Source organism: Lepidochelys kempii, chromosome 4 (genome assembly GCF_965140265.1).
Source record: "Lepidochelys kempii isolate rLepKem1 chromosome 4, rLepKem1.hap2, whole genome shotgun sequence".
NCBI classification, from domain to species: Eukaryota; Metazoa; Chordata; order Testudines; family Cheloniidae; genus Lepidochelys; species Lepidochelys kempii.
In genome coordinates, this window is record NC_133259.1 from 39,663,760 (window position 1) to 39,689,211 (window position 25,452).

The 25,452-nt window shown below is 40.2% G+C and overlaps 1 protein-coding gene across 7 annotated transcripts in view; it reads right to left on the reverse strand.

Annotated features, from left to right (window-relative positions):
* Window positions 1–24,210, reverse strand: part of BBS7 (Bardet-Biedl syndrome 7) — a 43,427-nt gene extending 19,217 nt beyond the window's left edge. For 2 of the 7 annotated variants that reach the window (XR_012158547.1, XM_073341034.1), the window contains exons 1-10: window positions 24,029–24,210; window positions 21,402–21,467; window positions 20,590–20,652; window positions 18,737–18,912; window positions 11,084–11,270; window positions 9,750–9,822; window positions 7,850–7,966; window positions 6,575–6,705; window positions 4,787–4,871; window positions 2,339–2,441 (exon numbers count right to left, since the gene is read on the reverse strand). Coding sequence is in view for 6 of the 7 variants with exons in the window: in XM_073341034.1 (XP_073197135.1) it covers window positions 2,339–2,441; window positions 4,787–4,871; window positions 6,575–6,705; window positions 7,850–7,966; window positions 9,750–9,822; window positions 11,084–11,270; window positions 18,737–18,912; window positions 20,590–20,652; window positions 21,402–21,467; window positions 24,029–24,064 (1,037 nt within the window). In the remaining variant the exon portion in view is untranslated. The other 5 variants (XM_073341035.1, XM_073341031.1, XM_073341030.1 and 2 more) reach the window with 5 other exon arrangements.
* Between the last annotated feature and the right edge of the window lie 1,242 nt (window positions 24,211–25,452).

Sequence of the window (25,452 nt, forward strand, 5' to 3'; positions counted from 1 at the left end):
TGTCAGATGTAAAAATAAAATCCTGAAGGTAACTTTTTCACAGAATGCCCATGAAACTCATTCTGTTTCTGTAAAGTGACTGTTTTCTTTATTTTTTTCCCAGTTAGGACAAAGAGGAATAAAGTCACCAACCACCCTTCCACAGATATTCTGTGGCAAAGCTTTTTTTCCCCCAAACAATCTAAATTACAAAAGAAGGAAATGTACACATTACAACAATATATATGTATTTTTTAAGAGTAGAGAGATTTCAAGAGGATCTAGGAAGGAAGACAAAATTTCCCCCAACGATAAATTCCTGATGTGAAATCTCAATGACCACCACATATCAATATTTAGTATCCTCCTTTGATAACATGTGAAATAATATTACTGCTTTTGGATCTACGCAGCTACTCAAAGTTTGGGGCCTTGGGGATGTCCCACTTGGGAGTATAACTTGACAGTGGAGTCTGGTGATTTCTTGTTTATTTACAAGGAATGTACAAAATCCTGCTTCTCTGAATGCAGGGGGGACCAAAATGAAAAGAAGCCATTTCGTAGCTTACAAGCCCAAGCTTTGTTCAGCTAGCACCCTTGACCCAAACCTCTCTCTAGGTTTCTTCAGGGCTGCACTGTGTTTGCAGGCTACTGTTTGGCTTTTACTCTGGCCTTTCTTACTCTTACCTTCTTACACACACACACCCCCCTTATCCAAGTAAGGACTCAGCAAAACCTCTCTGCCCAGTTTCATAACCCCTTTTGTCTTAGGTGGGGGGCTGTGATTAACTTACCCTGATAGTTAAGTTAATTGAAGGACATGTTGTGACAGACAATATCCCTATGTTCTTCCTTTTTTCAAAACTATGATAAATTTTGTACAAAGTGTGCCTTGTGAGGTATCATTTGAGAACTCATAATCTGCTGAACATTACTGTCCTGGAAAATATGTGTGGCAACATTGTATGTAAAGTTACAAGATTCTACTGTAAAATATTGCTCTGACATGTTCCAAAGTTAGATAAACAGACCCAAACCATTTCTTCAGAATATGCAAAAAAGACACACTGACACCGCAGGCAGGTACCATAGTAGGGCAATGTGAAAGCAAATCAAAGAAGAGTGAAACTGACTACACAATGTGCTATGAAGTGTTGTTGTGGGAGAGAACTCCCTCTTCTGGCCTTCAAACAACACCACAACCTCACCGTCAGATGCAAGCTTGTCACAGACCAGAACATACCAACTGAAAGTGGCACCAGACCCTGCCAGAAAAACCGAAAAACCTGCAGCCATATCTCCACTGCTAAAATGATCAACACCCTCCCTGCAACACACCTTTCAAGATCTCTGGGTCCTACACATGCATATTACAACATGCGGTGTACTTCAGCCAGTGCACTAAATGTCCCACAACAAGTATGTGGATGAAACCAGACAATCACTATGCTCTTGAATGAGCTCACACACAAGAAAGTGATAAAAGACAAAACTCAAGGCAATCACTCTGTATCTGACCTATCAGCCCTCATCCTCAAAGGAAACTTGCACAATGCTTTCAAACAATAAGCCTGGGCATGTAAATTCGTAACTTTGCTAGACGCTAAGAATCATGGCCTTAAGAAAGACACTGTTGTAATAAACCATAAATCCAAACTGTAACCCACTAACCCTCCTTTCTGTCCTAGAACTACAGAGGTGTTAACAGGCCACTTCACCTTGAACAGTCCCTTAGAATATGTGCTAACAACTTATACTTACGCTAAGCTATCTATTCCATCTTGTATTTAGCTGTGACACTTTCAGTACCTTTCCCAGACCTGAAGAACTCTCTGTAGCTCTAAGCAGTGGTTCTCAAACTTTAGGACTGGTGACCCCTTTCACATAGCAAGCCTCTGAGTGTGACCCCCCTAATAAATTAAAAATACTTTTTTTATAAATTTAACCACCACATATTCATAAATGCTGGAGGCAAAAGGGGTTTGGGGTGGAAGCTGACAGCTCTTGACCCCTCATGTAATAATGTTGCGACCCTCTGATGGTTCCCAAACCCCAGTTTGAGAACCCCTGCTCTAAAGCTTGTATCTCTCACCAACAGAAGATATTACCTCACCTACTGTATCCATCTATATGTGATGCAAGATGCAAAAAATAAACACACTGTAAAAACCATATGTATTTTCCTCTTTACAAATTTCTAGCTGTTTTGGTAGTTCCAGGGGTTACACAAAAGTATGCTTCACAAGCTGATAGCATTACTTTCATTTCCAGAGGATTATTCCCCCAGATCACCACAGTTTTAAACATAGGTCACATTTTATACTTAGCCTTCTTTACAATTTTCCTTTATTTAAGCTACCTTAAGGATGAAATCTTGTTCTGCATCTCTTGGCTTATCTTTAGTTCTTCACCAGATCCACCTTCCCTATGGACAGGCTCTGTAGTCAGTCCTGTCACCCATCCTGAAAGAAACATACAAAGAACTATGAAAAATTCCTTATAAACTATAAACAAGAAAGCATATGAAAAGTCCTAACTGAGGCACATGGCCGTAACACTGTAGAACATAAGAGGCAGAATTGTCCAGAAGACAGGCAATTAAGGTGTGGGCTCTATTCCCTGTTCTGATACGGACTCAGAACAATAGGTTTGGGCATGGATTTTCAGAGTTGAGTAATTTCCCAATCTGTAAAATGGGGACATGGTAGCTATTGTTCTTTAAAAAGCATTTTGAGATCTTTTGATGAAAAGTGCCAATAATGTGCTAATTAATTGTTAATTGCTTAATGCTGATCCTCTAAAAGAGGTTCCTATAACACCATGGATAGTTAGTTTTTAAGGATAAAAATGCAGTAAAATGTTGTATAATGGACTAAGTATGTGGCTCAGCATAGGTACGTGTACTTCTGTTTCTGTATCTCTTAAATCAGTAGTGTTTTGCTACTTTTCACCATGGCATCCAGACTGGAACAAAGAGCACTTGATTTGGTTTTGTCCTGACACCCCAACTATGTTTATTCAAATGGTTTCTAGACCTTTTCAACGATTTCAGCCCCTTTAAAAGGGGGAATAGTGACACAGTATTGTTACAAAATGCACCATGAAAACTAATGTACATGTCCAGTACTGTAGACGCTTGTTTGCAGCAACACATTGTAAGTGCAAATGCTGCTTATGAGCAAAATTTCCCCTGGGAACACTTTCCCTACTGTGAATTGTTGATACGCCCCATAACAGCAACAGCCACGTAGGGCTTGTCTACACTTAATGGAGAATCGACGCTGCTGCGATCGATGCGCTGGCGGTCAATTTAGCGGGTCTAGTGAAAACCCACTAAATCGACCACCAATTGCTCTCCCATCGATTCCTGTACTCCACCTGATCAAGAAGAATATGGTGAGTCGACGGGAGAACATCTCCCATCAATGCCACGTAGTGTGGACCCTGCAGTAAGTAGATCTAAGCTACGTCTATTTGAGTTAAGCTATTCACAACTCAAATTGCGTAGCTTAAATCAACTTTTCCCTTTAGTATAGACAAGGTCTTAGGAGCAACATAGCAAAAGGTTGTTACTAACAAGCGTCTCAAACCTCTCAACCATTTTTCAAACAACAAAAAGCCCCATTAATCAAGGACTATACATAAAAAAAGGCAGAAAATACATAAAAAAATGCTACAGTGCCAAATTCAAATCTATCATTTGCTGCTCTAAACATTATTTTTACGATCCAAACCTACCGTACTTTGCACTCCTACTGCAGTTTACCTTAGGAAGCCCACAGCTAGATATTTTCCTTCCTCCACCTCTTTCAGAGCTTTCCCAAAAAATCCTCTTACAGCTTCTGTGATCTTTACAGTAACATTACCACAGACAGTGAGGAACCGCAGGGAGACTTTAGAGTGGATCCACAGCTGGTATAAATTGTAATAGCTCATAACTATTAAGGCAAGGGAGCTAACAATTTACACCAGCTGAGGATCTGCCCCACAGCCTGTTAGCCTTCTGCGAATTGCACTGTACACACAAAGTAAACATTTGCCATTGACTCAGTCTAAAACCTACTATGAAGGTTAACACGATTAAAACTTGGATTTCAGCATATCAGGTTTGAAACCCAACAATAATTTAAAAAGTGAGCTTTTACTGTTTTAAACTATTGAGCAAAACACATACAACACTTTTCTTACTAGATGTCCCCCACGGACAGACCAGTGCTATTGGGGGTCTACTGAAGGCTTCAAGTCTATATAAGCCTCCTTATGAAGAATAATCTTGTTTTCTAATTTCCCAAAAGTGGCTGCTTTGAGAGCTCCCAAAATTCAGCACTACTGAAAAGGCAAAAGAAGCAAAACAAAGCTGTTACACACTTAGCAAGATGCATATTCATGATGAAGAGGGACATGGAAAAGACAGACTAGGAACCAAAAAAGGATACTATTCATAATTACAAAATTATAAAACTGTAAACAATTCCATCAGGTATAAAATCTAAACATTTCTAATGTACTCATCACTGTGTTATACAGCTGCCTATACCTGACAATAACTAACTGCTGTAGTATGCTATAATGAGATATAAAGTGAAAAACCACAGGGTTTTAATACAATTTAAAATATATACAATAAAATGTTTCCCACACTTAAAAGTATTTTAATAGCAGAAAATTTTGAGCCAGAATACTATTTTTTGTAACCAGAACAAATTACACTGTCTTAATACAATTCCAGCTCCATTAACAGCACAGTATGCTTAACCACTGTAATACCGATAGCCAAAATTCTTTAAGTATTTAATAGACAACTTACCTGAATATGTGGATGCTAAGATTTCATCATACCCATCCTTTCCTACACAGCCACCCTGGATAGATGTGATGCTCTCTGACAAGGCCTAAAAAATAAAAACAGACGAGCACTCAGAAGATACATGACTTTATTCATTTTATATGAGTGCTGTTTAAGGAAAAAAAAACACTTCCCCTTCTTTAACTGTAGTGCAGAAAATCTATTCAGATACACAACCGCTCAAAAGTATAAGAAATACTTAATTACCGGTTATTGTGTTTCTGCACATATATTTTTGGTTCTACTGTGTATGTACCTTGAAAGACATATTAGGAACCGGTTTATAAAGTAAAACCTTGATGCACAGTCTAATTTTCAAACAGTAATTACCAGAATGTGCTAGAAGGAAAGATGAGTGACTATGAATTAAATACACTATTTTAAACAATTAGTAATAAATACAGCCCTACCAGAAAGTATAGACTTTAAAGAGTCACTTGTTTATTTAAGAGAAAAAAAAATCAATGTTTTAAAGTTTTGGAGGCGTTTTTTGTTTGGTTGGCTGCTGTTTAGATTGTTTTACTAACCTGAATTAGTAACACGAGTTTATTTTACAAAAAAAACAAAAAAACAAAAAAACCGACCTTGCAAAATGTATTTTTACCATTTGTGCGGTTTAATTTTATCATTTCATTCAAATTGACTGGCCTGTTTCACTTTCTGGTTTTCACATATTAGCACATTGCTTTTGTGTTGGAGTTTCTACCATTATATGGAAGCATGAAATTTTGACACACAAATGACATTTTTTAATTCATAACCGTTTTGGTAAGCCCTTGGCCATTTTTGTAATTGCTACTATACAGTGTACCTAAAAATAAAATGAAGTACAGCACTGAACAAACCAACTTTTAAACACTCTTTGAGAGCATATAAAAATATAGCTATATTGTGCAGAAAACAGCTGCAGACCATTTAAATAAATAAATTTATATAAACTGTTTAATAATGACCGAAGATCAAGGAAGACAGTCCAAATACATATCTATGGCATACCATTCGTTTAACTGTGTAACAATATAATTTGAGCCCTTCCAAATTCACAGTCCATTTTGGTCAATTTCACAGCCACAGGGTTTTAAAATTAGTTAATGTCACATTTTCAGATGTTTACATCTGAAATTTCAGGGTGGTGTAATGGTAGGGGTCCTGACCCAAAAGGCGGTCAGTGTGGGAAGAGACACAAGGCTATTGTAGGGGGGTCGTGGGATTGCTACCCTTACTTCTGCCTGCTGTTCGCAGGGGCGCGGCCTTCAGAGCTGGGCAGCCAGGGAGCTGGCACCCAGCTCAAAAGCCAGTGCCACCACCAGCAGCAGCGCAGAAGGGAGGGTCGCAGGGTATGGAGGGGTAGATTACCATATGTTAGGTTTTGCCAGCAGTCTCCTGCCCAAGTGGAGCCGCAGAGCTCCCTGCAGCCGGGGGCTGACAGCTGGAGCCATGGAGCTTCCTGTAGCCGGGGCAGATCCCTGCAGTGGAAGAGGAAATCTCATCCCCCCCATCCCTGGCCGGGACTAGCAGCTGGAGCCCTGCGCAGGATAGGAGCCCTCAGCTGGGTGCCAGATTTCACAGGGAGATCAGATTTCACAGTCCGTGATGTATTTTTCACAGCTGTGAATTTGGTAGGGCCCTAAATATAGTTACAAATAAAAATTAAGAAATTAAACAATTATAATTTATTTCTTTTTTAATTTAAAGCAAAGAAGTTTAAAATATGCCCTGCGAAGAGGGCATTTCTTGTGATGAGCTTACATGATCATATCGAAGGACAGGCTCATTTGTGCAGTCGAAGTTATAGATTTCTAACATACCATCATCTCGGCCAACAAGTAATTCTTTAACTCCATCACCCAGAATGTCAAAGTTATCAATACATAAGATACCTAAAAATAAAGAAAAAACCCTCTTATGAACAACAAACTGACTGCTCATTTAATCTTTTGTCTTACAATGAATGATTTGCAAAGTCATCCATAAAAAAGGTATTCTAGTGCATTAGTAGTCTTGAAAAAACAAATTGATAGAGCATTCTTGGTAAGTTTGTAAAGTTTTACTAATGCCATTTTTGGCTTCTGAGTAAAATGAGTGACTTCATCATTTTGTTATGAGAAACAATGTACTGGACTAAGTAGGTAAAAAGCAGAACTATATTCCAATGCAAAGCACAGAAATAAAGAGACTTAATAGAAACGAACTGTAAAGAACCCAAAACCAAATCTAAGATTCAGACCCCTTTAAAGCATCTCACAATCACCCAAAATCAAAATCACTCTTCATATTTGAAAGATGACATCATACTAAGAAGTTTACTAAAAATATTTTTGAGAGACAAAATGCTCTACAGGCATATGGGATAACTGGGTTCTATTCATGGTCCTTCCCTTTTCAGGGGAACACCACCTGAGACTGCTGCAGAGGCAGCATACTAAACATAAAAGGGAATCAATGTCCTGGAAGTCACAGCAATAATTTTTGGCCAATTAAAGAATAGGGGAGCTTCAAAAAGAGCCTTGTCCAATCCTCAGACTGAAAGCAGTTGCAAAGTAACCAAAAACAACAGTACACAGGGACAGTGATAACCTCTACTGTGGGAAGAATTCAAAATGCCACAAGTTTGGAAAAATAGGATATTCATGTTTGGATTTATAAGTACAACCACCACTATAGCAGATAGTCAAATTATATATACAAAATAATTTAAAGGAGTTTATTTTTTTAAAAGTCATCTTAAAATAGTAAACAAAAGCATATCAAATGAGAACCGGAAATAACCTGCATGAAGAATAAGAAAAAAAAAAACCCAAGACAAAAACCATAATTAAACATCTTCAGCAAGAGGTCAAAAGCCAGGAAGTGGAGTACTCAAGTTACTGTAAAATACAGGCAAAACTGTGATGAATCTTCAAAATATTTACCACAACACAAAAAATGCCCATAGGTATAATGAAATTTACTAGTAACTTTATTTCATACAGCCTTGTGTATAATGGAATGCCAGTGATCTGGAAACATTACCAGGGTACATACCTCCTCTCTTCTTCTCATTTCTGATTTCCCACTTATGTACTGGAGAGGCACTTGAAACCTGAATGAGACCAAGTTTCCCATCAGATGTTCCAAACAGAAGTTCTTCTCCAGAATCACCTAAGCATATAGGTACTATATTGGTTCTGTTTTTTACACTATTCAAATCTTTTAAAAACTTAAGTCTTTTCTTTAACATTTTCCTTCAGAATGTAATGTCTGAATCACAAAATATTCAAATCCATGCTCTGCAACAGAGTTACCAGACTTTTTCAAAACATAGTTGGCAGAAACAAGGCTAGAACTTCTGAAGGAGGACACAAACATCTTGAGAACTACGGGTATTTTAATAAATTGTTCATTCCTGCTGTTCTTACATGCATGCATCTCTCACTGAGCTCAACAGCTGTTTATATAATGTCCTGCTCCTTTTACATTAATACTGAATACATTAAAGTAAGGATATTCTTCACAGCTTCTGACAAGACTAGCAAGAGAAGTACTACCCTCCCATTCCTCTCTCCTCCCTCCCCCACTATTAGATTGATCTACCTTATATGGTTTGTGGCAAGGTCTTCAAAAAGACAAGGACCACAAACAAACAAAACTACCTCACTTGTTCACCTCCCTGGATAAGGGCTGCAGAGTCCATCTTCCACTAAGTGAGATTTAAAAGGGAAATTTATTTTCCCTCCCAAACCAGCTGCTGCCATCACAATGCTACTTTCAGATGGCCCGACTGAAAGAAAATGGATTAGGAGCTGGATTAGAGCCATTCGTTACGTTTTTTCACCTATGGTGCTAAATTCAGGTGACAAAGATAGCAAAAGGACTAGCTAAACAATTTTAAAAACTTTAAGGTTGTATCTACACTCCAGAGACTATGCCAGCATAGGATCCACAGACAGAAAAAGGTATGTGGGAGGAACTATCAAGCCCTTCCCTTTCTGAACAACTCCCATGCCCAAATTGCTGCAGGCCTCTCTCACCATGTGTGGATAGGAGGCTATGATATTCCCCGAGGTTCCACTTCATGCCTCTTAGTGCTTGGGTATGCTTAAAACACTGCAGTGGCACAACTACACCACCGTAGCACTTCAGTGTAGACACTGCCTATGCTGACAGGAGGGCTTCTCCCACAGGCATAGAGAATCCAGAATAAATCTTCTATCAACCTAGTGCTAGTTTACACTGGGGTTAGGTCAGTATAGCTGTCTCTCACACCTGCACGAGATGTAGTTATACTGAAGTAAATTACTGGTGTAGGTCGGGCCTTAGCCTCTTACTCCTGCCTGAAGGGGACAAAGGCTGCACTTATAACACTAGTGCTAGTTATGTTTCTATATGAAAAATGGAGCTTTGGACATATGAAACTTTGATTAGAAGACTAAAAGGAATCTTGCTTTGTCTCTTAACCAGAGCAATTCTGTTATTGGCAATGAGCTGTTCAGGTGATTTACAGAATTTTTTTTAAACTAAAAAGGCAAACTAACAACAGTCTCAAATGATAGATGAGAAGAATGTGTGATATTGAAAAAAATTAATCAAACAGGATTTAATGTGTCAAAGAAATATTTAAAAGGTGGTGTTTGATTCCTGAATAATTTCCAAAAAATATGTATAATCTCTTGGAGTGAACAAATTCTGAACTAATAAGAAATGTTCTGACATAAGTTAATCAGTCACATTTCTATCAAAGCTACCAAATTTTATATGTGAACTATTGTAAGAAACAACTGCATGGTCAGAGCTGCATGGTCAGACCCTTTTTGCAATTTTAACACCAGCTTCTAGACAATGTTAACCAAGGTTCTACAATATTTGTAAATAAGACATCCAGATTTTGATATTTTTATTTAAAATACATTTCAGTGAAATACTAATATATTTAAGATCTAGTTACCACCATTTCCATTGTTTAAAGCAAGAACAGTAGGTGGTCCAGAAACTTCCACTTCATATAGCAAATCAGACCCCTACAGATGAAGAAAGAAAGAAAAATAAAGTTAAAATGATCCAAAAACCCCATTAAAAAAATCACTTAAAATTGCATAAGTATGTGTATTCTTTGTTATACCTATGGATAAACTTTAGTTATCCAAATGTGATGCATGTTTTGGTAATCTTTCAAAAACTACAGAACAGTGAAGTGTATAAATGGAGTACAAGACTGACTTTCTTTAAAAAGATGTTAAATAAAATGTATTTCTAGTGTTTTTAAAACTCAGTTTTTGTGGCAATATAACCTGAAAATTCATGTACCAACACAGCTGCCAAGAGTCACGTGGTAAATAAACACCGCGACTTTCACAATAAGCCAGCAATCAAGCTAATGCCATTTCAAAACAAGGCCAAAACAAGCCAATCCCTAAGAACCCAAACACGCTACGTGACTAGATTTTCCCCCCAGCGTGCAGTCTGGGACTGTGGTGGGCCTGCTGTGCACCCCTGACTCTCTCCCCCTCTTGCCCCTGCTCCCCCCCCTTCTTCCTGATTGCCAGGAGCCAATCAAAAAAAAAGAAGCAACAAGCTACAAGCCAAAAGCTAGCCAACAAGCAACTCACAAGCCAATTAAGCCAAAAACAAGCCAAATTTCTGCATTTTTTTCACGGGTTTGGCATGTCTGGTATAAATGTAATTATCTTTCTCATAACTCTATAAATCATAACATTAATTAATAAAACTTGAAGTGATTTATTCAAATTGAAAATGTATATACTATGAGAGACAGATATAAGCTCCCATCCTACAAACACATGGGTTTAAATTTTACTCATATGAGTAGTGCCACTGAAACCAATGAGACGACTCACTTAAATTATAAGGAACTATAGCTTAAGTTAACGATACATGTGAGTAAAATGCAGGATCAAGGTCTAAGCAAGTGCACCCTCACCCCTACCTCTACCTTTTAGCAGAATTTCACTGATCCTTACCTCACTAGCCTACAAATGGTAATTCTTATAAAAACACCACTCATTTCATTTCTCAGCAGATTTAAGAGTAGTAGTAGTAGACGTCTTCTACATTATAAAATATGCTATAGAATATTTATAGCCAATACACAAAGCATACTTCATGATGTGTTAGATTGGATATTTTACAATAGTGTTTGTGTGCTTACTTAACATTTCACAAAAATCAGTAATTCACAGTGGATCTTTTAGTCATTAGTGTGAATTAGTGAGGTTCTATGGTACTAGTAAAGGAAGTGACAAAAAAGCAAAGATTTTTAACCTGTAAAACTCTAAGGACTCTATCCTGGCATGCCAATATTGGTCTAATGCAAGACAGTTTCTCCACTGGAAGACAGAGGACGTCATTGATTTTATCTCCTGACAGGTAGTAGTGCTGGTCCTTGCAGTCACAGTAATGGTTATAGATATAGCTTGCACAAAGAAAGAGATCTGCTCCCGATATATGCCTGAGAAAAAGAAAAGTATTTAATTTTGTCAGCATTTCAAGTTATAGTGATATTCTCTTAGACCCCAATATACATGTGGATCAAGTTACACACATGTATAACTGTTTGTATATTCAAGGCCTTAGGTGAGCAAAATAAGCAATTAATCTGTTTAAATAGATTAAACCTGTTATTTTCTACAAACTATAAAATCATATAGTTTACATTCCTTTATTTTTTTTCTGTAGTTTATTTTCATCTCTGCAAAAGGGTCTGCAGACAAAAAATGCTAAAGAGACCTTACTAATACACTTCATAATATAAATTTAAAGAGAAACAAAATTATTTAAAAGAAAAGAAATGCCCTCTTGATAAAAGCATGTTCAGGCAGAATTCCCCCTAAGCCTTCTAGAACAGGATGAGAGAACATAAAAAATGATCTCCATGTGTGTCTTAAGAGAAGTAGTTAAGGCATTTTTAAAATACATTTTTAGAAGCACAATATAAGCTGGGTGCATGGGGGCATTGTTTTGATTTAGGTTTTTTTGGTAAATATATTAGATAAAATTTTGGTGAAAGGTGAGCAAGAGAAAGGGCTCAGTTTAAAAAAAAAAGAATGAATGGGAGTAGAAAATTTAAGTATGATGGAGCAGTAACCCTTTTGGACTTTGGAGGAACACTCCAAAAAACTAATTAAACATTGAAGATTAACTGTAAAGCAAAAACAACAATTGAGTGAACACAGACTCTTGAGTTAAAATGACTCACCATAACTAGAATGCTGAAATAGAAGGGTGGCATTCTGCACACAAGTAAGTTTTAATTAAGGCCTTGGGTAAATTTTCTAATGTGCCCAAGTTACTTTAGGAGCCTAAATTCTATATTTAAGAGTGACTGAGGCATTAATCCCTTGTCTATAGAGGTTTTAGCCACCAGTGAAGCCATACTGCCATAGTTATAATAGTTCAAACTTCCACTGTGGACATGTATTACAACCATGTATTGTGTACACACTGGGGTTTGTACCATTATAACTGCATTGATCAAAAAGCTAAAATCTAGAGTGTAAACAAGTCCTATGTAAAGTTACACTCCTCCCCCATGAATATCTGTTAATTTACTGGTCACTGAAAGCATTCCACAATGCAGCATTCTGCAACACCCTAAGTATCAGGAGTCTCATCACATATGATGGATTGCAGTGTTACATTCTGGATATCTTCAGTCAACACAGAAAATTAACATTTTTCAGTCAACCAAAACTTTTAGGTCACTTTTGGAATGATGTTTTGCCTCACCTACCACGTAAGTAGCAATGAAATGATTAAATGTAGTTCAATATGATTTTTCTTAAACCGAGTCACAAAGTTGCAAATATTTTGTACTGAATGAAGCTTTGAGAATAAAGTTAAGTAGATTTAATATTTATGTTCCTAGGTTACTTATAAGAGCGACTTAAAAAGTTATACTGAATATTCATTGAGAAGACAAATACAAAAAAGAAAAGCATACCGATCTGTTTTTTGGCAGCCCGTTTCAAAAATTATGTCTACATTAATAAATGTGGCAATTCAATGGCGAGCTCCATTTGTTTCACTGCATAACAGGACTGTCTATCATACCAGTATTAAAATTACTCACTTCTTCACTTACTGCCACCTTGTGGCTCTCAGAGGGGACTCAATCCAACTCTCACACATCAGCAGAAAGACTTCCGCGGATTTAAAAAGAGTTGAAGCAGAGCCCAACTTCCCTTCCTACTCACTCCTCCTGCCAAGACGTTTACAAAGTTGGTCCCCTTCTGATCTTGTGGATAAATTACATTTAAACACTTTTTGTAAAGCGGGAGGAAGAAGATTTACAGTGAAGGAGGTGGCCAAAATTAAATAACATTAAATTAAATTAAATACATTTTATTTAATTAATTAAATAAAACTAGGTTCTAGTTCATTTTACAGGATTCTGACAGTGTAACATTTTTCTTTACTTTAGGGCTTTATAAAAGCCTTATCTATAGGTATGACAACAGACAGATAGACAAAGAGGTATAATTATTATTCAAGTGTGTATAGATACAGATACATATACACACAAAGTAATACTTTAAGAGTGTTTTTGACTGCTCTAAATCCTGTTTCTTCTCCCTAACAGGCCACTCCAAGTTAAAGTATGGAGAAAATATTTTTAAAACATGGTTTTTAATTTTTATTAGCATACTGTCCCTGCATGCCTTTATTGTACATATCCTGCTGCACTAGTCACTCTGCCATTTGCTCCATGTAGTAGTCAAGTCAGCCCAGCACCCCAAGTGGAATGTTCAATAAACATTAGAAAAACATTAAAAAAAAAAAATCAGCAGTAAGACTGTAAAGAGAACCCCATTTATTACAACAACAAAAATTGTACTCCATTCCAAGGCCATACTAATGGAAGTATAGTGAGACTGATCAAGACCCTGGAGGGAGCTATAATGGGTGTAGGATGGGTTAGGGAGAATGGGTAGAAAAGAAAGCCGAGTCAGAGAAACAAATCAGGTCTCCCAGCAGAGCACCTTCAGCCACTGCTGTATGAACTCTACATTCATGCTGGTGTAAGATTCAAATATGGCAATTAAGTTAATATTTACATGAACATGGAATGGAGCGCTAGTTTTGATACACATGTTTGGAGAGAAGGTTGAACTTCTTGATATTATTTCAGTTTAGCCTTCAGCTAGCAAAAAGCATGTTGTACACTGGTTTATAATGTCAAGGCTTTCTCCTCAACCTGAACAGTTAAACGCGTTTGGTTAGTTGGATACAGGTTACAGAAATGGAACTAACTTGCAAATGATGAGCATCCACCCTCTGAAGACATGTCTATATAGTGCAGCAACACAAACTACAGGGGTGTGATTTCTGGAGCTCACTGACTGGTCTGTGCTGACATTGCTGGTGCATACTATAAGTTCTCCAGTGCACTTGAATGCACTGCTGAATGTTTTAACAGCACTATGTTCAAGTGCACTAAGGAACTTTTAATGCACACCAGCAGGGTCTGCATGGACCAGTTAATGTGCAACATGTTAATGATCTTTAGAAATCACATCCCCTTACTGTGCACTACACCAGTGGTTCTCAACCAGGGGTCCAGAGCCCCCTGTGGGGCTGCAAACAGATTTCAGGGGGTCCGCCAAGCACGGCTGGCATTAGACTCATTAGGGCCCAAGGCAAAAAGTCCTGTCACGTGGGACTGCAGCCCAGGGCCAAGCTCCACCACCCGGGACTAAAGCCAAAGCCTGGGCAACTTAGCTTCACTGTGCCCCCTATGGTGTGGGGTCCCGGGCAATTGCCCTCCTTGCTACCCCATAACATCGGCCTCGGCTCTTATATGCAGTGAAACTGTTGTTGTTGCACAGCTGGGCCATGGAGTTTTTAATAGTATTGGGGGGGACTCAAAGAAAAAGGTTGAGAACCCCTGCACTACCCCACTGTGTGGACAAGCCCTGAGCTTTTAATCTAAAATATGTAATTCACATTATACTAACATTACTCACTGTAAAAATCTAAATATTTTACATACAGGCAGTGATTAAATCATCACATTTTAGTGCAAAATAAGCCCAGCAGGCCTTCTGGCACATTAGAATATTTTAATCAATGGTTCACAATTTCTAAACTACTGTATTTCCTTTGAAATGTGCCATGTACACATACAACCAAATGCAAAGCTTAATAACTGCAAATATTTAACAGTTAAATCACAGTACATAATGAAAACACGGTAATGGGCCAGTGCCTGAATCTATGCAGATACCTGTACTCTGAAGTATTTTTAACCCTGATACTGCACTACCAACATGGGACATCAAATACTTAAGGCCCAATACAAATAAAAATTAAGTTTTGTCTTGTGCACCACAAAAGAGGGATGTATTTCCTCCCATCTCCTTACTGTATTAAACAGGCCCCATAGTTGTTCATTTCCAAGATAAGGTACATTCAAACTGGTATTGTGTGGGACTTGTCCTTCTATCCCCAAATATGCCCCTGAACAAGGAATTTGGGGTCACTCTGGAGTTAGAATGTTTTACTTACAGGATTCTCATTCCTGGGTCTCAGCACCCGAGCATGGATCAGGCACAACTCCCAAGTTCTTAAGGTTTTTAATCTCTAAGGGAAGCAGTAGCAGTAAGAATGCACACCACATATCCACTGGCAATCATGTACCAACTCTGAACTTAACCACTGTTCTCAGAATCTTCCATTCAGTTCCTGATTTTAGCAGGAAGTAAAATCTCCCCAGAGAAGAGTTAGCTAACCACAAAACTCATTCTTCCATATCTCCTGCATCAAAGACCACAAGCGTCTGATGCCAGGTCCTTGCACCCTGTATTAGCTTTTTATTATCCTGGTATTTGCCCTGAGGAAGAATCTTAACAAGAGCACAGACTTTTTCCAAAATTTAATGTGCCCTATTGCCACAAAGACCTATTAGTTCACATCACTAAGTATCCAAATTAGACCTTGTACCAAAGCTCAGGTTTCTGGAGTGCAATGCCATATGTTTAGCCAGACTTCTTCTAGCTATGACAACCAAGCTCTCAGGCGGGGAGGGATACAGTCAGCAGAATACATACTTTTTCTCAGCAGTCTTTAAGTGAGGAGTTATGGTGCAAAGCGTTTGCCACACCTTCTTCAGCAGTTGTTCCAAACCTGTTTGCAAGGGCACAAGGCCCTTAAAGGCAGCAGTAGCAGGTCATCCCCATTCTTTAAATGCAGTGATGCCTAGAACCTTTGGCAGTGATGTGTCGGGAAGACAGCTGGGTGTTTCTTGGTGGTGATGATTACGTGGAGGTGATGCTTCATCAAATGAGCCAGAACACAATACCACCATCTCAAGCACCAGGACCTGAAAGGCCTTGGGGACTCAGAGCTTAAGGGTGCTCTCAGAACCTAAGGCACAACAAAGGCCTCTTGCGTGATGAAACTACTCTGCCAAGCCAAGAGAGAACCTGGATCGGTGCTGACACAGAGCTCCACAGCTAAGTCCAGGCATACTTTTCAAAGATTTTACTTTCTTAACACTTTAGTTCAGAATGATGAAAATTTATATGGGGTGCCTTGAAGAAGACTTTGAGGCATTGCTCAAGGCACTGAGTACCTGGAGTTACATCTTCAAACAAACCTGGCATCCCAGCACAGCAGACCTGAGTCCTAGGACAGAGAATGCAGCAAACGTGACAATTTTCTGCTAGATGGACACCACTTATATAATATTACTACCTCTGTAGTTCAAAGTATAATACCCATTTTACAGATAAGGAAACCAAAGGTACAGAAAAGTAAAATGACTCATCCAAAGTACTCAAGATCATACAGTAGATTAAAAGCAAGGCTTAGAACAGAACCCAGGTCTCCAACTCTCATTTCAGTGCCCTGTCAGCTAGGGCACATGGTTTCCTTACTGAATGGTTTTTCATTACATTCCCTTCTCTCCCCTTCCTCCCCACCCCCAAACTATTCCCACAGAAAGAGAAGCCTCACAGCCCAGGCCTCAACATATTTATTGAAACACCAAAACAAAGGGACCCAGAGATAAGCAAAAAAGAACTAAGCACTATGTTTCTGTAAAAAGAAAAGGAGTACTTGTGGCACCTTAGAGACTAACCAATTTATTTGAGCATAAGCTTTCGTGAGCTACAGCTCACCTCATCGGATGCATACTGTGGAAAATACAGAAGATGTTTGTTTTTATACACACAAATCATGAAAAAATGGGTGTTTATCACTACAAAAGGTTCTCTCTCCCCCGACCCCACTCTCCTGCTGGTAATAGCTTATGTAAAGTGATCACTCTCCTTACAATGTGTATGATAATCAAGGTGGGCCATTTCCAGCACAAATCCAGGGTTTAACAAGAACGGTCTGGGGGTGGGCAGGGTTAGGAAAACAAGGGGAAATAGGTTACCTTGCATAATGATTTAGCCACTCCCAGTCTCTATTCAAGCCTAAGTTAATTGTATCCAATTTGCAAATGAATTCCAATTCAGCAGTCTCTTGCTGGAGTCTGGATTTGAAGTTTTTCCTGTTGTAATATCGCAACTTTCATGTCTGTAATCATGTGACCAGAGAGATTGAAGTGTTCTCTGACTGGTTTATGAATGTTATAATTCTTGACATCTATTTGTGTCCATTTATTCTTTTACGTAGAGACTGTCCAGTTTGACAGAACCATTAACCCAGGAACCTATCCTTGCAACAAAGCCTGTTGCCAACTGTGCCCACATATTTATTCAGGGGACACCATCACAGGGCCTAATCACATCAGCCACACTATCAGAGGCTCGTTCACCTGCACATCTACCAATGTGATATATGCCATCATTTGCCAGCAATGCCCCTCTGCCGTGTACATTGGTCAAATTGGACAGTCTCTACGTAAAAGAATAAATGGACACAAATCAGATGTCAAGAATTATAACATTCATAAACCAGTCGGAGAACACTTCAATCCCTGGATTTGTGCTGGAAATGGCCCACCTTGATCATCATACACATTGTACGGAGAGTGATCACTTTACATAAGCTATTACCAGCAGGAGAGTGGGGTGGGGAGGAGAGAAAACCTTTTGTAGTGATAAACACCATGTTTTCATGATTTGCGTGTATAGAAACAAACATCTTCTGTATTTTCCACAGTATGCATCCGATGAAGTGAGCTGTAGCTCACGAAAGCTTATGCTCAAATAAATTGGTTAGTCTCTAAGGTGCCACAAGTACTCCTTTTCTTTTTGCGAATACAGACTAACACGGCTGTTACTCTGAAACCTATGTTTCTGTAGTGCAGTCATTAAGTTCCTCTAAGCTGTCCAGAGCCAAGTATCCTGCCAGCACTCCTGGGCCAACAAAAGCAAGGGATGCAGAAAAAAAAAAATTCAGAAAAGTAAATTACAAAACTACTACAAGCCTGATTGGAAGTCAAGGAAGAACAAAAAGAAAAGAATACTGTATGTCATCAAGGCTGATTGGGATGAAGAGGAGCTGACTAGAAGCTTTCAATTGCAGCAGTTAAGTTAATGAATGACAAGCAGTTGTAATGGGCTCACTCTTCCACTTGCTACTGATACCTTTACAGGAGTTCTGCCTATCTTGGGATAGAGAGAAGAGACTTAAGAATTAAAATCCTGCACAGATACTATTTAGAGAAAAATTCAATACAACTATTTGGTTGTACAGAAAAATAAACGCTAAAATTTCATTTTGAGAAAAAAAATTGAGTGCTAGGAGTACATGAAATTTTTTTAAAAAGTGATACAAAAAATAAATATTAAAACACAATAGTATACTGCACTTAGTTGGGAGATACTTAATCCGGACTGCCACTTTCCTGAGCTACCTGCCAGGAAACCAATTTAGACTAATGTGATAAATTCTTTCACAGAACCAAAAACTAAAACTAGTTTTACTAACATGAAATAATAATGAAAAACAAAGTACTGCACATACATAGCTTTGATGTTTTCAGTGAGGTTAGTTTCAAATGAAAGGAACTGCTTCCCTCTCTTTGTGAAACCTCTAACCTCTGATCCTGTAGCCACAAAAATTTTCTCCTGTGGCGTATTAAGAGCTCCTCCCAGCTCCAGCCTTGTGATCCTTTGCCCTGGCAGCGTCTTGAACACTGGCTGTGAAAGTCAAAAAGGAAAGTGATACTGAATTATTTCAATACTGTATTTGCATTTTTTTTAAATACAAAAGATGCTAAATTTACACTGGGACTTTTGACATAATTGCAGTGATTTTACAGAACATGTATACCTGATGAGATTTTATTATACATTGTTCCTCAGTATCAGTGAAGAAATCAGGCATTTTATAAATCAGCTCAGTGCTCTAAAAGCTAATAGATAAAATACTTAAGATTCCGGTGCTATTTATTGAAGCACAGCACAGAGAGCTGTAGTGCAAGCTTCTGTACAGTGCTGCACATACATGCTGCATGCTGATTCCAAAGGAATCGTCTCTAGGAATGAAAAACGATTTTATGGACATGTAAAATTAACTTAGACACACTACCAAATTACAAACTGTGAAAGTTGTTTTTGTAAGTTGTCCTGCTATCCACAACTTTAGCTCCTACAGAGCAATTTGTTTACAAAGTCACTTAAATATCAGATGTTACTATTTTTAAAAAGTCATTACTGACATAGTTTGGAAGAAAAGGAGGACTTGTGACACCTTAGAGGCTAACAAATTTATTGGAGCATAAGTTTTCGTGGGCTGCAGCCCACTTCATTGGATGTATAGAATGGAACGTATAAAAAGATACATATATACACACACACACACACACGGTGGAAGTTGCCATACAAACTGTAAGAGGCTAATTAATTAAGATGAGCTATTATCAGCAGGAGAAAAAAAAATCTTTTGTAGCGATAATCAAGATGGCCCATTTAGACAGCCCCCTTATAGGCAGCCCCCTCAACCTGAAGCAAATACTCTCCAGCAACCACAGAACAAAAACACTAACCCAGGAACCTATCCTTGCAACAAAGCCCGATGCCAACTCTGTCCACATATTTATTCAAGTGACACCATCATAGGACCTAATCACATGAGCCACACCATCAGAGGCTCGTTCACCTGCACATCTACCAATAAGATATATGCCATCATGTGCCAGCAATGCCCCTCTACCATGTACATTGGCCAAACTGGACAGTCTCTACGCAAAAGAACAAATGGACACAAATCTGACATCAGGAATCACAACATTCAAAAACCAGTAGGAGAACACTTCAACCTCTCTGACCACTCACAAACAGATTTAAGGATGGCAATTTTGCAACAAAAAAGCTTCAGAAACAGACTCCAACGATAAACTGCAGAGCTTGAATTAATATGCAAACTAGATATCATTAACTTGGGTTTGGGAGTGGCCGGGTCATTACATATATTGAATCTATTTCCCCATGTTAAGTATCCTCACACCTTCTTGTCAACTGTCTAAATGGGCCATCTTGATTATCACGACAAATGTTTTTTTTTCCTGCTGATAATAGCTCATCTTAATTAATTAGCCTCTTACAGTTTGTACGGCAACTTCCACCTTCTCTATGTGTGTGTGTGTATAATCTTCTTACTATATGTTCCATCCTATGCATCTAATGAAGTGGGCTGTAGCCCATGAAAGCTTATGCTCTAATAAATTTGTTAGTCTCTAAGATGCCACAAGTACTCCTGTTCTTTTTGCAGATACAGACTAACACGGCTGCTACTCTAAACCTGTCATCATAGTTTGGAAGCCAATTACTGATCTAGAATCACTATAAAACAATTACATAAATAGTTGAACTTACCATAGCTTCCCCTTTTTTGATGCCAAAACATGTAACAACACCATCATGATCTCCAATGACAACCTGCAAAAATGTAATGCTTAATTATTATATCAGCATTATTCCTACAAAGATTATTAGTTTACATCTTAAAAAGGAAGAACTTTCCTTATACTAGTCAGGTGCATCTGCAGTATGGAAAGTAAGCATTACCAACTACTACAAGATTTAATAATCATACTATATCACAGGAGCACACAACACTTTATAGATATAAAGACAGAAAGTCCTTCAGTCAGAGAGCTTAAAATCTAAATGATTACTCTGCAATTATTTAACCCTCAACCCTTTTCGTATTTGTTGTTTTAAAGAACATCTGTCATATAACAGAATCTTTGAAAAAATAGTATTATTTTGCTAAAAGTTTTTCTATATTTTATATTGCTCATCCTTTACTTATTACCAGAAATGAAAAGCATATAACTGTTTCTTAAGAGTTCATCTATTCTGATACTTTTTTCCCCACACAGAAATCATAACCATGAAATTACCAGAAATGATGTTTAAAAAAAAAAAGAAAAGAAAAGAAAAGAAGCTCCTGTCTTCAACACGTGTTCTTAGCAAAAAAGAACAAGGGTGGAGAAATATATAACAAATACTAAAGCCTAATAATGTCCATGCATTGTCAGCAGGTCTTGAAACAGAATTAATTAGGAAGCTTTGCCTATACTGTCCCAGATAGAAAGAATCAAAAGATTATTCGCACCACTATCTGTTCCAAGGGAATAAAAATATCGATTTTTAACAGAATATCTTATGTCAACAAAAGCTACCTTCTGCATTGCCCTATATCTTGATGCAGGGAGAAGCTTCATGGTCTTCTGAGATGTCACTCCCACCTATTTGAAAACATCAACTCATTACTGAACATCTCAACTCTTACATTTCAAAAAAATTAAGTCATAAGGGCCACAAACTAAACACCTGCAAATTGCTAAAATGACTGATGGGTCACTGAGAAGAAATATGCTGAGGTTAGAATTCTCTCATAGGAATACCCCTCAGAGTGAGTATGTGTTACATAAGTCCTACTGGAAATGTGTTGAAAATATCTAAACAGTTGAACCCCTACATTCTACACAATATAAAGGCAGTGAATTTATTAAAAATATGTCACCTTGTATAGAAATCCCCGTCCCACTCCTCTATTTTAAATTTCATACCTTTGTGTTCATGCTCTTTAATGCCTCTATCCACAAAGCAAGAAGAACAGCAATTCAGCATTGCCTGGATAATCAAAATAATGTGCCACAACTCTCATATAAAAAGATGAATTGTAAAGACTGTCCATTTGAGACTTGTACTGCTTTGTACTTGCTGACAAGGCTGCTAATTCCTCTAGTTGGGGTACTGGTTTCAGAGATGTTAACACCATCGGTTCCCTGGATAGTTACTTGAGGCAGATAGCAACATGGAAAACAGGTTTAGTATTTCAAAGGCCTGGTCTACACTATGGGGTTAGGTTGAATTTAGCCGCATTAGGTTGATTTAAAAATGACCGCGTCCATACAACCAACCTCGTTCCGTGGACCTAAAGGACTCTTAAAATCGATTTCTGTACTCCTCCCCGACGAAAGGATCACTAAAATCACCTTGCTGGGTCAAATTTGGGGTAGTGCGGACGCAAATCGATGGTATTGGCCTCCGGGAGCTATCCCAGAGTGCTCCATTGTGATCGCTCTGGACAGCATTTTGAACTCCGATGCACTAGTCAGATACACAGGAAAAGCCCCAGGAACTTTTGAATTTCATTTCCTGTTTGGTCAGCATGGCAAACTCAGTAGCACTGGTGACCATGCAGTCCCCCCAGAATCATAGAGCGCAGAATGTTTCTACGCTCCTCCTATCATCTCCGTCCCTGAGGTTATCGCAGATTAGAAGGCGAAAAAAACCACCACTCGCGATGACATGTTTTCAGAGCTCATGCAGTCCTCCCGCACTGATAGGGCACAGCTTAATGCGTAGAGCATTCAGTGGCAGAGGCCAGGAAAGAATTAAGTGAGTGCGAAGAGCGGAGGCAGAACGCAATGCTGAGGCTACTGAGGGAGCAAACGGACATGATGAAGCATCTGCTGGAGCTGCAGGAAAGCCAACAAGAGCATAGACCCCTGCTGCATCCAATGTACAAACGCCTACCCTCCTCCCCATGTTCCATAGCCTCCACAGGGAGGGAGGGGGGGCCTGAAGACATGTACCCAAAACCACCTGCCACAATGTTTTTGCCCCATCAGGCATTGGGAGCTTAACCCAGAATTCCAATGGGCAGCGGAGACTGCGGGAACTGTGAGATAGCTACCCACAGTGCACCGGTTTGTAAGTCAATGCTAGCCATAGTAGTGAGGACGCACTCTGCCGACTTAATGCGCTTAGGGTGGACATAGGCAATCGACTGCACAAAATCGGTTTCTAAAAATCGACTTTATGAAACCGACCTAATGTCATAGTGTAGACAAGGCCAAAGACTGCAATATTTAATAATAGATCCAATATTTTTGGTGCTTGTTATCCCAGACATCACTGACTCCCACACTGCAGAGTCCCACAGCTCCAGATCATGTAGCCATACAGATAAATGTGTAGAAACACTATTTAATTTATGATAATAGTATTAGGCCCTGACACTGCACAGATTTAACCAGATGCTTAACTTTACAAAGGTGTGTTGTCCCACTGACTCAGTAAGACTATTCATGTCCATAAAGTGAAACACTCTGTTTGCAGGATTTGGGCCTTTGTATCAAGCAGTTTTAAGTTATACTGGATTTTTTTAAAGGTGCATTATTAACTTGTTTTAGGCCCCAAATTTAGGGTGGCTTTTTGGGGGCAGGGGAGAGGAATGAAAGGTTCATGAAACTTAACACTAATAGAGTTTCCTTTTAATTCTAATGCAAATAGTTTTCTGTTATAAAATAAACATATTTCAACATGCAACCCAGTAGACTAGCCTACCAGATGCTGAGGTAGGAAGAAGGAAAGTGAGAAACAGAGAGAGAGGAAGGAAGAGAGGCTAGTGCCCTGAGCGCTGGACCATCCTAAGATTTAGGAGAGTGAGAGTCACTTCCCTGCTGCGCCACAGACTTCCTGGGTGACCGTGGGGCAAGCCACAGAGCCGCTCCATGCCTCAGTTTCCCCATCTGCCAAGCGGAGCAATCCCTGCCTGGCAGGGGCGTTGTGAGGCCAGATCTAGTAAAACCGGTGATGTCTGGGATAGCGTTTGTCCCGGCTCAGCGAAATACAGCGAAGAAACACGCGGAAACTGGCCGCAGATGCTATGTAGTTGATAACCAGGCAGGGCTCCTGGGAGCGCAGGGCAGGAGCGGGACTTGGCGGCACAGGAGCCTCTCGCAGACGGCCTCTGTTTACAGACCCGCCACCAGCCCCCGCGCGGCCGCGGCATTACCTGCAAATAATCGACGCGGGCCAGTTGCAGCTCCATGGCACCAGGCTCGGGGGCGACTCCCCCGGCACGGTCCAGGGACTGACCCCACCCCCTCCCCCAGCCGGAGGGGCCGCGGTCCCAGCCTCTCTCACCCCACCCGGCGGCCCAGCTCCAACGCAGCCTTCTCCCAGAGACAGCTAATTACCCGTTACCCTGGAAACGCCGAAAGGCCACCTCCCCTACAAGTCGGCCTTCTATTGGACACGCCGGGCGGGGAAGGGGCGGGGTCAGTATTGATCACGCGCAGTGATTGGGCAAAGCGCCGTGGCCTCTCTGCGCGGGCGGCGCGTCTAGGAGCCGTTGCAGGAGAGGGCCGCGCCGCGCCGCGCCGCGGGGGCGGGAGATGGAGGCGAGGGTCGGCACGGAGCTGGAGAGCGGCCGGGAGCGGTTGCGCGTCCCCGGTTCTCTCCGGCGTTGGGGGCGGCGACGGACGGTGATAGCGCCGGCGGGGTGGGCAGGGCTGCGGCTGTCTGGAGGCAGCGGGGCAGCCGGCCTTCCCCTGGGGCGGCGGAGGAGGCTGGGGACTGCGCCAGGGAGCCGAGCTCTCAGCGCCCAGTGACCTCGCTGCTGGTGTCGGTGTAAGGGACGATATTCCCTCACCCTCCTTGTCTCTGTAACTCCGACTGTCTGGGGAGGGGGGAATTGCTACCCAGTTTTCTAAAAGTCTTGAGGGACGTCTCTGCCCTCTGGCGAGGGGGTTCGGGCAACAGAGAGCATCGTGCCTCTCGGCTTTGCAGCGCTCCCACCCAGACTCCGGTGGGGCTTAAAAGTACCACAGCAGTGAGAGTCCTTGAAGGAGCCTTGCAGGCATCGCGTGCCCCATTGATTAACTGCCATTGCGAGTGGCCATCATGTCTGCAAATCAAGCCCTGGGTTTCTGCGGTTAGTTGGGCCCTCAGAAAATGAGCTGGGCACACAGTTCGGGACTTGCTCGGCATCAGGAAGAAATATATGGGAGAGGCAAGATGCCTCTGGGTGGGCACTGCAGTGTTTTACAGAGCTCCTGTGCTGTGATGCCTACAAGTAAACTGGACAAGGAGGGCTACGCTGCTGGTGTGTTGAAACCACTGGTTACCACGCTGACCAGTGTTGTCTCATTGTTTCCAGTAACTCCCCTGTTGTTCCATCTTGTGTCTTAATCAGAACTTAGGTTGTAAGCTCTTTGGGGGCAGGGATCAGCCTTTTGTTTTGTGTTTATACAGCATCTGGCACACTGAGGTTATGCTCCCTGGCTGGGGCTCACAGGCACTACAGTAATACAAATACCAATTTACATTCTGGCTCCTGGCCTGCTCTTCTCCCTCCCACATTCTGCATCCCTCTGGCTTCCAGCTACTCCTTTTCTTCCATGCTGTCAGTGAGGGCTATGAGAACAGAAGGAGAGA